Genomic DNA, 14,420 nt, shown 5'->3' with positions numbered 1-14,420 from the left:
CGCCACCACGAGGACCTACTAAGTAGTGGGAATTGGGCATTCCAAATTAGGGATAAAAGGGGATAAAATAAATAATAATAAAAACCTGTCATCAAAATCCTTCATCAACCAATCACAGAGCGGAACAAAGCGCCCATAATGCATCTGTGCTCTGAGACAAACACACATGCTTACTGTTTGCTGAGAACACTTCATAGAGCACTGATGATCAACCAACACTGATGTATGCATCACACATATACACATGGCGTGCATGGTAAAACGTTAATGGCAGCGTTTGCATTCACACTGAATTGTTTCCCTGTGTGCGGGTCGCCCTTGTGAGATATCAAAGACATCACGGCAGTAAATATCTCGCTGCCCGCAGTCATCGTGTCAAAAGTCAGACGCATTTACTCTGCAGCGTGTGACATGTTGAAGAGATAATAATTCAAATCATGTGTGTGAACGTTCTGTGTCTTTAATCTTCAGACATGCACAGACATCAACGATGAACTCAGCTGTCACGTGTTTTATTGTTTTCACATGCGACAATTCTTCTGACTGGAATAAGAAAGTGTTTATGAAAAAAACATTTTCATAACAGCACTTTAATGTCAACTTGAAATAACAATTTATAATTTACTGTCTTGATAAGTGTGTTATTGTTCATGACTCATCAGTGCACATTAAAGAAGTAGAAGTTATGAGTTCACAGCTTTTCTACAGCATAAATAAACTTTCCAAAGTATTTCTTCTCTCAAAGCATTGTCATTATGAACAGCTTTGCCACCTCTGTGCTCATTAATGCAAACACACAGTCCTGTGCTCTCATTGGCCCTGCTCACTTCCTGCAATTATGAGACCGGAAGGCACGGGTCAAAGGTCACCTTATGCAACTCAGACTGCAGACAGGAGCACAGCTGCAGACCTCTTTCATTACACAGAGAATGTTCAAATTTTAAGGATAATCTAGCAAAGTCGAGACTTGATGCAAACTAACCAAAAGACACTATTTGTAAAAACAAACAATGTAATATTGTTGAAAGCAGCAATACAGGGCCAAGCGCAACTGAAGCATAAGAGGTACATTATGTACATGGTAAAACTGAGAATGGTTCCTAAGTCACTCGAGCCTATGACCTTTAGATCACTAGTGCTCATCTTTAACTAATGCACCACACTGATGCAGCAATTATCAGTTGTCAAAGAGACTTTCCCATCTGAAAGTCAGAGCAACCAAGCACAGTGGTCGTCATGGTCAACTTTGTATTGGCGTAACTTTGGGAATGTGGCGAAAATCAAGTCATTTCTCTGAGGCTCGGTCTGAAAATCACACGAGGTGATTTTTGTGAAGACTGGACAAGGTTTCTAGGAGGAGTAGTGAAAAAACTTTTCTTTAAAATTAAAAATGGAGAACAAACGCTATGGCCGAAAATGACAAATGGGGTATTGTTGCAATCCACATCTCCTGAGAAACATATATAGACTATAACAATGATTGTTGATAACATTGATTGTATTTTTTGAATACTAGGTCGCACTTTCTTCAAACTCTTCAGGCACCCTTAGTACATGATGTCAATGATGCCTCCCAAGTTTTGTTTAAATTTAACAAAGCGTTCAAAAGATACATCTGTTTATGTTACAATTCAAACTGAAAATTGAAAAATTGGTATCATCGGAATGCATAGACGCCGAGCTCTTGATTTTAGGCTAAACTATTTATAAATTAAGAGCCAAAATGCCATTTTTTTTATTTCTTGCCCCGTAGGTGGCACTGTCATCCAACTTGGCAGGTACCCTTAGATTATGATCCCAATGAAGCATATCACGTTTTGTTTTGCTAGACCAAAGTGTTGCTGAGATAAAGCCTCACATCCTGTTTTGCATCAACATTGTTAACCTCGCATTGGTGTAACGTTTCATCCAAGATGAAAATCACAATTTTGTTCAGTCATTACTGTGCAGCTCAGTCTAAATATCATCTGAGCCATTTTTTTTTGCAAATCGGACCAAGTGTGCAGGAGCAGAAGCGTAAAAACAATAAACATCACAATCCGTCCACCTTGAGTAATAAGCTGAAAAGTGAATTTTTGAACTGGAGGTGGCGCTATAGAGTTTGGCCTAGAGACCCCAAACTTTGTCAGGGGGCTATTCATACCCACCCCCATCAGTGTACCAATTTTCATCATCTTCCAATGCACGGTTCATAGGCCTTTGACTCCTTAGAAGAAGATCTAACAAATTCAATAGCTGAATTCCAACCAAACAAACCCCATAAAAAACAGCTTCACATTAGGTAACACTTAAGTTAAAAATAAAAGACTCCAACATTAAAACAAGTAATACAATATGGATAGTTCAAACTCTCAATTCTGACTGGATGAGTCACATCTAAAGCCGTTGTAAAATATCCAATGTGCTGAATTCTATATCAGTGTGCAAAGTTGAGATTTTGCTCGGAAACCATAAACAACTAAACTCGGACAAACACCCATAAATAACAACTTGATCGTCATCTTAACCTGATTGGGACCTGTCCCACTCTATATTTGCACATTTCTCCATGAGTCTTCATAATTTTGTAATTAATGTAATGCAGTGCTGCATGCATCTACCATAGGATACGCTGTTTGGTAAAAATCAATATTGGTTAACACATAAATGTTCATATATTTATGAGACTGGGGTTTATTGTGTCATACGTTTGAGGTGTATATACCGGTACTTAGATATGAAATAATCAATGTCGAGCTCATTATTCGGACTCTAAACTCTGACCTCTGCAGCTCAGGGCTTGAAATTCACCTCAGTTGAAGAATTGGAAATGCTCCTTTCTCCAGAAACATCAGAAGACAGTTAAACTCTCCCAGCAGCCCTTGGGGTATAAAGATTGAGAGTCAAGGGAATCAGCACAACAGACTCTTTTACTCACTGCTCACATAAAGACTCAGTGTTAAACTCTTGTTACTGAGCACAATAGTTGTTGAAAAACAAACCCGATGGTAACGGATTCTAATAAGATAAGTACATCTAAAACCGCAGGAACAAACAAATGTCACAGCTTAGCGCTCGCAACAAAAATCACATCACACTCAAGTGGTTTAGACAAAAAAAAGTTTTCTTAAGACATGGATGTGCCAATTAGCAACATATAGGCCAGGACTGCGTTTCCCAAAGGCATTGTAAGCCTAAGATGATCGTAGAGACCATTGAAACCAATGGATTCTACTATGTACTTAGGCTTACAATGGTTTTGGGAAATGCAGCCCAGTTCAATTGGTAGATATTTGGCTATTTTGAGGTTTTCAGAATCACTCGCCAAGAAGGTTCCATCTGGTGTCCGATCTACAATTTAATGACTGGTCAATGTCGTCAATTAATAATGCACATTTTTTTTCTATTGTTTAAAATGTGCTCATTTAAATGTAACAATTTTGTGTACACATTATTAGTTACAAACTTGTGTAACTTCTGTGTCACTAGTGCCACCAAACGAAATTTGGTTTTTCTGTCAAATTAACCAAAATTCCCCAGATGAAAATGTTGATTTTGTTTTTTGAAGATAAACATCAATGATGATGAAAGCTAAAATATTAAATGCCATGGATCAATATTTGCCGAGTAATCCATAATTTTGTAGAGAGGGGTCAAAATGACAATTTTCGCCTACGAGTTTGGAGCAAAACTACAGGTCAAAAAAATAACCTTATAAAGGTGTCAGCATCATGATTTTATTTTTACACAGAGATTGGTAGATCCATTACTAAAATCAGTCGACTTCAGCACCTCTTGTTGCATTATATGCCAATGGTGCGAGTCCAAAAATGGGAGAAAGCACTTTTTTGTGTTCTTTTTCCAAAGTTTGAGAGCCTATAACTCCAGAAGAATTAAAGATATCTTAAAATGGTTTAAAATAAACTTTCCTTTTTGTATCTTCATTTTTAAGGCCCTATATTGTTACATCCCAGAGATGTGCAGCTCTCAATATGGCTCCATGCATACATTTTACCCATTTTCAATGGTAGAAAACCAACTGTGGGTCACATGGTAAAAAGCTATTTTTCTTCTCCAACAAAACAAATGTGTGAAGTACATATAAGGTTGAAACTAGAAACGTACCTTTATTTATTTATTTTAAAACAATATGTGTTAAAGTCCATTTTCTAGAGTCCAAAAATACACTGTTATGAAGAATAAGCGACAATGCGGCTCTTTGGTTAGTGCAAGTGAAATATATGTAGTTTTTGGATTTCAGAAATAAACATCAACAAAGCTCAGGAATGCATCATTAGGGTGCTGAAATCTACTGTATGACCCCGTTTCCACCTTGTTTTAAGATGTGTCTGATCACATGTGGTCAGGTGAGACACATGGCTGTTTACACCTGGTCACTTAAATGCGTCTTCTGTGACCACTTGTGTTCTGATTTGAAGGGGAAATGACATGGCTGCTTTAGCTATTGCGTTTTACATTTCACCTTTTCTTTTTATGACAGTATTGGTTACGTTTCTGTTAACACTTCAAGCTCGGATGGGTCCGTTTCACAGAAACTCATGCTGTGAAATCTCATTACTAACATCATGTCTGCATGCTATGCAAACCTTTAGTCATTGATGTGTTCGCATGTGTAATTAGTTCTTATGTACGATTATGTTTTATTAGTTTGGAGATGTTTTTGTAGGCTATAACTTTTGATTGCTTTGTCGTATCAACACAATTTTTTCCTCAGATACAGTTCAGGCTCAAAAGCAGTTTTTCGAGCCACCTTATTTACACCCAGAGCTCAGCAGTTAAGGCTCTGGGTTACTGACCAGAAGGTTGGGGGTTCAAGCCCCAGCACCGCCAAGATGCCACTGTTGGGCCCTTGAGCAAGGCCCTTGACCCTATCTGCTCCAGGGGCGCCGTATCATGGCTGACCCTGAACTCTGACCCCAGCTTAGCTGGGATATGTGAAAACAAATAAATTTCACTGTATATATGCAAAAATGTATGTATAATGTGTGATCAAAATAAAGGCTTCTTCTATATAAGGTCAAATAGGAAAAAAGCAATTTTTTTTTCTGCAATTTCTTAGGCTGAGAAAAACACTTGACCCTACATTTTTTGTGATGTAATTTTCATGGGATCAGGCTGACCGCTAATACCAATATCGTGATGTTCTTAGAAAGTCTTCAACTAAAGAAATCATGATTCCACCTGGTGTGACCTCACAACCCGCCACGCTCAGTGATGTCAGCAGAACCTCTCTAGTCCAGTGCAGATCTGCGTCAGACCGCTGAACAGAGCGCAGCATTGTGGCATGTTTTCACACTATATTTTGCCGCAGTGAAATATAACCAGTAAAACAGCAGCAGCCCAATGGGTTTAATTCAAACAACCGTACGGCTGCCAAACGCAGACCACACAGACACACGGCTGAGAGAATGAGCTCTTTCCCACACACAGCCTTCAGAAATCCCACCCAAAACACACATTCAGGGCTGTAATGGCTTTCTCTCATTACGCTGCAGTATAAATGACTCAATAACAGACCCCGCTGACATGCGGCAAAAGAAGCGCTTATCAGATACGTGATACTCAACAGAACCGCGGTAAAACACAACACACAGCTGCCATAGGCCTGAAGTACCTGCTAAGATTCAAAACAAATCCAAAAATGAAAACTCTACAATTATTTACACACCCTCATGCCACTTCAAACCCAATGACTTTATTTCTTCTGCTTTTGAAGAACGTCCTGGCTGCTCTTTTCTACATAATGAAAGTGAATTAGGACTGTGGGCTGTCAAGCTCCAAAATATCACAGAAGTATAAAAGTAGTCCATGCATTGTATTTCAAATCCTCTGAACACAAATTCAAGTCATTATTCACTGATAATCTTGACATCCACCTTGGCTCCATGTTCGAGAGGAGTTGTTAGGTCCAAATTAAAGAATGAATCTTTTTTTTTTTTTAAAGTCGGATCTTTTCAATTAATCGGTTTGTTCACAAATTGCACTGATTTGGTTCTCAAATTCGACTTAAAAATGAAACAAGTTCAGAACACTTGGAAGATGTGCGCCAGTCATTTTAAAGATACTTCTGCATCCTTTTTGAATTATGAACAGTTCAATCGGCATTCGTGTACTTGCATGAAAAAACAACCAGTGCAAATCTTTGAATTTCCTCCTTTTGTGTTCCACAAAAGAAAGTCGGGTTTGGAACGACATGAGGGTGAGTAAATATTGAGATAATGTTCATTTTTGTCCATGAGATGCCAAACAGTATCTAAGGTTATGTCAACGTCAATATAACAACCCCACTCACAAATGATCAAATGCACAATCTGATTCATCTCAGTGAATGTTTGTGAGTAGTTCATGAGAGTTTGTTGTTTCCTCAGTCTGTGATGGTGAATGAAGATCCTTATTAAGATCTGATCTTCAGTTCAGTCCAGCTCAACATCTGTAAGAACAGTCACATGAACTTTTTCACAACATTGATGAAGCACAATAAATCATATCTTCAAAAACAGCTGTGCAATATATTTACAGCTTTAAAATCTGCATATGTGCATTTGCATGCGTGAAACCAATTCAAAGCCCTTTCATTTACTTTTGCAAGTGTCTTTATATTCAAATCATAAGCACAACTGCACTTAAATCTGGTACTTTAATGGTGTTTCATCGTCCATCAGTGTTGCAGGGTAATCTTGCAACTCAATTCATCTAAACTGTCACATTGTATCTGTGATTGGAAGATGTATCAGTGTGAGATTGTAACATTGAATCAGTGCGCGAGATTCGTGAGAAAGCGAAGAAACGTTCAGAAATATGAGCATAAAAACACTCATTTCACAGTAAAAAGCACTTTATAATCACAGCTCAAAGTAAACGCAGTTTAACATCAGAAAGCGTCTGACACATTCGCGTTTCAAACACTCACCTTCTTCTAAAGCCCGTCAGAAATAATCGATATTCTCCAGAAACTTCTTCAGCGCTTCATGTGTCTGTTTGCTGAAGAAACAACGATTCATCGATACTGTTTGTTCAAACTGACTCAACTCGAGGAGACGCAGTTATTTTCCTTCAGCGTGTGAGTGTGTGTGTGTGTGAGAGAGAGAGAGCGAGAGAGAGAGTGTTTGTGTGAGTGTGTGTGTGTGTGTGTGAGAGAGAGAGTGTTTGTGAGTGTGTGTGTGTGTGTGAGAGAGAGAGAGTGTTTGTGAGTGTGTGTGTGTGTGAGAGAGAGAGAGTGTTTGAGGGTGTGTGTGTGTGTATGTGTGTGATAGAGAGCGTGTTTGTGTGAGTGTGTGTGTGTGTGTGTGAGAGAGAGAGAGAGAGCGAGAGAGAGAGTGTTTGTGTGAGTGTGTGTGAGAGAGAGCGTGTTTGTGTGTGTGTGTATGTGTGAGAGAGAGAGAGTGTTTGTGTGAGTGTGTGTGTGTGTGTGTGAGAGAGAGAGAGAGAGCGAGAGAGAGAGTGTTTGTGTGAGTGTGTGTGAGAGAGAGAGTGTTTGTGTGAGTGTGTGTGTGTATGTGTGAGAGAGAGAGTGTTTGTGTGAGTGTGTGTGTGTGAGAGAGAGAGAGTGTTTGTGAGTGTGTATGTGTGTGATAGAGAGAGTGTTTGTGAGTGTGTGTGTGTGTGTGAGAGAGAGAGAGAGTGTTTGAGGGTGTGTGTGTGTGTGTGTGTGAGAGAGAGAGCGTGTTTGTGTGTGTGTGTATGTGTGAGAGAGAGAGAGTGTTTGTGTGAGTGTGTGTGTGTGTGTGAGAGAGAGAGAGAGCGTGTTTGTGTGTGTGTGTATGTGTGAGAGAGAGAGAGTGTTTGTGTGAGTGTGTGTGTGTGTGTGTGAGAGAGAGAGAGAGAGTGTGTGAGAGAGTGTGTGTGTGTGAGTGTGTGTGAGAGAGAGAGTGTTTGTGTGAGTGTGTGTGTGTGTATGTGTGAGAGAGAGAGTGTTTGTGTGAGTGTGTGTGTGTGTATGTGTGAGAGAGAGTGTTTGTGAGTGTGTATGTGTGTGATAGAGAGAGTGTTTGTGAGTGTGTGTGTGTGTGTGTGAGAGAGAGAGTGTTTGTGTGAGTGTGTGTGTGTGTGTATGTGTGAGAGAGAGTGTTTGTGAGTGTGTGAGTGAGAGAGAGAGAGTGTTTGTGTGAGTGTGTGTGAGTGTGTATGTGTGTGAGAGAGAGAGAGAGAGAGAGTGTGTGTGTGTGTGAGAGAGAGAGAGAGAGAGTGTTTTTGTGTGTGTGTGTGTGTGTGTGTATACAGGTTTTGCTATACTTGTGAGGACCAAGTATTGAGGATCAACCTGTTCTGTGAGGACATTTCTGGTTGTGAGGATCTTCTGGGCAGTCCACACAAGTGAAATAACATATTAAATGACGTTTTATTGAAAATGTAAAAATGCAGAACGTTTTTTGTGAGGGTTAGGTTTAGGGGTTTAGGTTTAGGTTTTAATCATGCCACGCTCCAAACCACTGAGATCACATTTTTCCCCATTCTGATGGTTGATGTGAACATTAACTGAAGCTCCTGACCTGTATCTGCCTGATTTTATGCACTGCACTGCTGCCACACGATTGGCTGATTAGATAATCACATGGATGATTGTTGGTGCCAGACGGGCTGGTTTGAGTATTTCTGTAACTGCTGAAGAGCGTGTCTGAATGCTATTCTGAGATGTGGGTTGGCGCTGTTTGGGTGGCACGAGGGGCACCTACACAATATTAGGCAGGGAGTTTTAATGTTGTGGCTGATCAGTGTATAAAACACACCTAAATATAACACTATAACTGAAAATACATCATAAAATATCAAACATATACACTGCACATCAAACCTTTTTCTTTAAATGAACCACAGATCTGAAAACTCATATGAATGCCATTTGAGGAGATGAATTTTAAGTAACAAATTCTGTTCAGAGCATTAAAACCCAGTGCTGAAAATACATCTTAAACCAGCCTAAAGTGGCTGGCTGGTCTTAGCAGGTTTAAGATGGTCTTTGGTCCTTAACCTGCTGAGAAGTGCACAAAACCCTCTGAAACCAGCCTGATCAAGTTGGGAGACCAGGAGCTCAGACCAGGTTTAAGAGCTTCCAATTCACTCCATGAATGAAAGAAACATGCCTGAAAACACAACAGGCAGCTTTCTCTATCATTTCCGAAAAGAAGGTCAGTTATTGCTAATATCTGTTTCCCAGTGACTGTAAATCATTTGATATGAGATGTAACAGGATGTGTGGTTTTGGTGTCATGGTTTAGGATCTGTGCTACTGATACAGAGGATTCAAGATCGCTCTCATTATTAAGTTATTTACATTAATAATGGTAAAGACTTAGCATGAATGTATTACTGTGATATTGCGATCTGTGCAGCTGTGCATGAAGCATTTGAATTACACTGGCACTTTGAGTTTGGTAAAAACAAATGTTCTTTTATTTTTTTTAATCCCATCTCATAATACAGAGGTGCATTAGAGTTTAAAACCAAACAGAATAAAGATGAAACATCAACCCCTTATTAGATTAATTCAAAACTAGAGCTAAAAAAACAATGAAGATAATATAAAAGAAATCTTAATTACTTATAAATGTAAATATCTGTATATTAGTTATCTTTGCACAATCATTTGGGCACAAAATAAAGTTCTAATTAAGGCACTGAAACCATCAGAGAATATAAACCCGACAAACACTGAAGAGAACTCCACAAACCTCACACAGAAACAACACATGAAACGTTAAATCTCAGCGTTTTGAGGGCACAGCGCTGTAAAATCTGTCTACCGGCTCAATAAATAAACCTGCATCAATAGAGCGGCCCATGAGAATCTACACTCTCTCCTTAACACTTCTACAGCTAACAAACTTTGACAGATCTAACAATCTACATGTGATTTCATGTGTGAATGCAATGAACATTTCAGAAATATATTATGAAGTCAAAGCCTCTTTTAAGTAAGTTTCAAAAACAGAATAATAACTTATTTAAGGCTTAAAATATAGACTTAAATATTTCTTGCAAGTTAAATGTATTTTCTATTATGGTAATGTTTGTTCTCAATAAAACACTGCATCACATTCTCTTCACTAACATTTCATTTAGCATGTGTATTAAATACTTAATTGATACAGTATCTGATTTAAATTCTGAACTTTAATGAGGATCTCCAACAACATGCACAAACTGCTTTATCAGCATTTAATAAACTCTGATGTAAATATGTCACATGATGTTTGTTTATAAACACATTGAGAACAAACTGGAATCAGAGAAAATATTTTCTTACACTGCAAAAAACAAACTCTTAATGAGAATCTGAGTCTTGTTTTCCAGTAAAAATTTGTAAACATCCCTAAATTAAGAATTTCACCGCTTAACCCTTTAAGCTCAGATGGTCCCGCAAGAAAAAACTAATTGTCAATATATGAATAACTACAGTCTTGACCAACACAAAATAGGTATCGTTTGAAAGCTTAGAAGCTCTACTTTCCAATGCATGTAGACATTATGACCAAAACTGAACAAGTGCTTTGAAATTTGCAGGCAAATCAGAAATGTTCCGTTTTGATAATGTATATTAAATATAATTGCACTTTACATATTATTGCAATCAGTAAAAAGTCAAACTGATCAAATAGTCATGTGTCATATGTTGTTGGAAAGCTCTCAAAGAGTAGAATACAACCAGCCTATTTGTTTTACTAACAGACAAAAATATAGTGAGTAAGAGCTAAGTATATGTCTCTGACAATTATGTTGGTGTTGCTTATATGCCGCGTTTCCACTTATAACTTCAGAAAAAGTAAACGGAACATAAAATATCACATACCATTACTCAGAGGAGGTGATTATCTTTCAAACGAGCCCACACACAAGATAATCTGATGTATAGATCATTAGATAATCCACATGAAGCACAATGTTACATATGACCACCAGGAGATGGCGCCAAATACATGACACAGACTCAATGATGACTCAAATGACACAGAATGAAACTCATTCTGTGAAATCTCATTACTAAAATCATGTCTGCATGCTATGCAAACCTTTAGTTATTGTTGTGTTTGCATGTGTAATTAGTTCTTATGTACAATTATTATGTTTTATTTGTTTTGAGATGTTTTTGGACACTATGATAAATTACTTTTGTCATGCTATAACTTTTGATTGCTTTGTCATATCAACACAAATGCTTTCTCAGATACAGTTGACATGATTGGGAACAAAACAAAAGCAGTTTTTCAGAGCCACTTTATTTACACCCAAAGATATATATAATGTCAAATCAGAAAAAAGTCCATTTTTGACTTTTTGTGAATTTTCAGCAGTTTCTTAGGAAATCTTAAAAACACCTTCAGAGCTTAAAGGGTTAAAGCGATAGTTCACCCAAAAATGATAACTCTGTCATCATGTTTTTCCAAAACCTATATGACTTTCTTCTTTCTTTGACTGGTGCAGAATGACAGCCTCAGTCACCACGCACTTTCATTGCACACTTTTTAATTCTTTGAAAGTGAATATTTATTGAGACAAAACATTTAGCTAAACATCTCCTTATGTGTTTCATGCAACAAGAGGAAAAAGTGTATATTCAAGATACATTTTAGAAAACAAGAAGAACATTAAGAATATGATTTTTGCAGTGCAAAAAAAAAAATCTCTCAGCAAAAGCATTCACATACTTGAAAGAAACAAAACAAACAAATCTCAAGAGTAAAATATGACCAGCAATAATCAATTTCATTCTGTTGTCGTCTGTCGTTTCACAGCGAGTGTGTTCAGAACTGGACAGTGTGAGCGTGTTTCTTGCATAACGGCTTGTCTTTCTTGGAGAAGAAAGTCTGACCTTCTAGACTCGTGGTGCACACCTACAGAAAGACAAAGAGAACATTATTAAAGTGATATTTTAGTCCTGGATTCTGATTGGTCAATACAGCGTTCCAGTTGTGCTAAAATACACAATATACTAACAGCTATGACGTGAAACACCAGTTCACCAGATTCTGTTTACATCACAGCACATATACAGACCAACTATATACCACAGTTTACATGTCATGAGGACGACACTGAATAAAATAATGTTTAAATTCATATTTGTGTCCTTAATGTTTTCATTACACATTTACCGTTTTATTAAAGCAAAAACAGTGAATACAATCACTCAACACCCTTTAGTCATGACTATATTCATGATGTGACAGCCTTGAGTGCCATGTTGCTTAATTCTATGCTCTAAAATACTACTGAAGTGCACAGTAATGCCATGAATCCCAGACATGTTTCTGAGCTTACCGCACACACGAAACAGGTATCATGCCAAGTGAAGCCCAGCGCCTCTAGAAACTTATCACCAGCTTCAATAGGGAAGTCACAACCATGACAGCTGGTACCAAAGAGGGTGTAGTAATCTAAAACAATAAGAAAACCAAAAATTAAAACTCACATTTTATTGTCATGCCGTTCAGTTCATCAGGTTGGTGGATGTTATGCCATCTACCACCATGTTCAGGTCCCAGTGCTTGATTTTTATTAACATGAACAGATTTCTTTCTAAACTTTTTTTCTTTTTGTTATATGAAGGTCACATTAAAACTTTATTTCTGGTACTTTTCAAATGCCCTTAATGTATACAGTAGTAGTTTTAGTCTTGTACCAGACCCAGACCATGACATATGAGACAAATCAAGGGAAATATCATTTGTGAGTATAATATTTAATTAGTTAAAATATTCTTATTTTTTATAATTTAATATATATTTTAATTTAAATGGTAATAATATAATTAATTATATCTGAATATAAAATATTGATATTATTTAAAACAAAAATATATATTCTCCCTTTTTCTCCCCAATTTGGAATGCCCAATTCCCAATGCGTTTTAAGTCCTCGTGGTGGTGTAGTGACTCGCCTCAATCCGGGTGGTGGAGGACGAATCTCAGTTGCCTCCACGTCTGAGACCGTCAGTCCGCGCATCTTATCATGTGGCTTGTTGAGCGCGTTACCATGGAGACATAGCGCATGTGGAGGCTTCACACTATTCTCCGTGGCATCCATGCCCAACTCACCACACACCCCTCAGAGAGCAGGAACCACATTATAGCGACCACGAGGAGGTTACCCCATGTGACTCTATCCTCCCTAGCAACCGGGCCAATTTGGTTGCTTAGGAGACCTGGCTGGAGTCACTCAGCACACCCTGGATTCAAATTCACGACTCCAGGGGTGACAGTCAGCATCAGTACTCACTGAGATACCCAGGCCCCTTATTATTTTAATATTAAATATTTTAAAAACATTATTGGGAATAAGATTTTTTATTAATTTCTAATCAAGCTGTGATTTTGTCGAATGATGCAAAAAGTGTGAAAATATTATGTAATTGTGTGTATTTAGGATACATAAAATGTTTGCCATGAAATTATTCTCAGCAAGACAAAAGAGTCTGTCATTTTATTTGCAAAAGTTTAAAAATGTAATTTCTAGGGGGCCTGTGTATCTCAGCGAGTATTGATGCTGACTATCACCCCTGGAGTCGTGAGTTTGAATCCAGGGTGTGCTGAGTGACTCCAGACAGGTCTCCTAAGCAACCAAATTGGTCCGGTTGCTAGGGAGGGTAGAGTCACATGGGGTAGCCTCCTCGTGGTCGCTATAATGTGGTTCTCGCTCTCGGCGGGGCGCGTGGCGAGTTGTGCGTGGATGCTGCGGAGAATAGTGTGAAGCCTCCACACGCGCTACGTCTCCGCGGTAACGCGCTCAACAAGCCATGTGATAAGATGCGCAGATTGACGGTCTCAGACGTGGAGGCAACTGAGATTTGTCCTCCGCCACCCGGATTGAGGCGAGTCACTACGCCACCACGAGGACTTAGAGTGCATTGGGAATTGGGAATTGGGCAAGTTTATTTTTCTACCCATTTATCGAAGAACATTTAGTAAGTTTAATCTTAAGACACTGTGTATTCTCAGAAAACATCATACAGCACATTTATCTTGTTTTAAGGATGTTTAGATATTTGTACTGGAAAACAAGACAAAAATACTGATTAAAAAGATGATTTGTATACAGGGTGAACAGTACTAGTCACTAGTAAACCATGACAAAGACCATAAAGTTTTTACCGTTCTCATACGCAGTGTTTAATGGCGGTTTAATGAGGTTATGATGCTCAATTACATCATCAGTTAAAAGTGACACCTGAGTTCTCGAGATGCGAGTGTTTGATGAGGTTCGTTGCAGCCTTGGGGGGTGTGGGCGGGGTTTATGGATAATTGCGGGTTTGAGTGACAGTCTGACCTCAGGCCCATCTCACCTGTATCGCAGTACGGCTGACCGTCCTCCAGGTGAAACGTGTTGTTTCTGATTGGCTGCTGGCAGGACACACACAGGAAGCAGTACACATGCCAGGTTTGCTTCAGGGCGTTGATGACTTCCTGTGAGCAGATGCAAGTTGTTTT

At 38.6% G+C, this 14,420-nt stretch overlaps 2 protein-coding genes across 4 annotated transcripts in view; both read right to left on the bottom strand.

Moving 5' to 3' along the window:
* The window catches only part of LOC127433820 (bone morphogenetic protein receptor type-1B-like), a 110,885-nt gene extending 103,820 nt beyond the window's left edge, over positions 1 to 7,065 (bottom strand). The window contains exon 1 of the mRNA XM_051686066.1: positions 6,911 to 7,065. The gene's annotated coding sequence lies outside the window, so the exon portion shown is untranslated. The remainder of the gene's footprint in view (positions 1 to 6,910) is intronic.
* A 2,302-nt stretch (positions 7,066 to 9,367) lies between these two features.
* Positions 9,368 to 14,420, bottom strand: part of pdlim5b (PDZ and LIM domain 5b) — a 109,191-nt gene continuing 104,138 nt past the window's right edge. For all 3 annotated transcript variants that reach the window (XM_051686057.1, XM_051686060.1, XM_051686059.1), the window contains 3 exons: positions 14,276 to 14,396; positions 12,256 to 12,371; positions 9,368 to 11,828 (listed from right to left, as the gene is read on the bottom strand). In XM_051686057.1, the coding sequence (XP_051542017.1) occupies positions 11,739 to 11,828; positions 12,256 to 12,371; positions 14,276 to 14,396 (327 nt within the window). In that variant the 3' untranslated portion in view covers positions 9,368 to 11,738. The remainder of the gene's footprint in view (positions 11,829 to 12,255; positions 12,372 to 14,275; positions 14,397 to 14,420) is intronic.

This window comes from Myxocyprinus asiaticus, chromosome 43 (assembly GCF_019703515.2).
Source record: "Myxocyprinus asiaticus isolate MX2 ecotype Aquarium Trade chromosome 43, UBuf_Myxa_2, whole genome shotgun sequence".
Lineage (NCBI taxonomy): Eukaryota > Metazoa > Chordata > Actinopteri > Cypriniformes > Catostomidae > Myxocyprinus > Myxocyprinus asiaticus.
The sequence above is the reverse complement of the archived record's forward strand: the minus strand, read 5'-3'. Positions and strand labels throughout refer to the sequence as shown.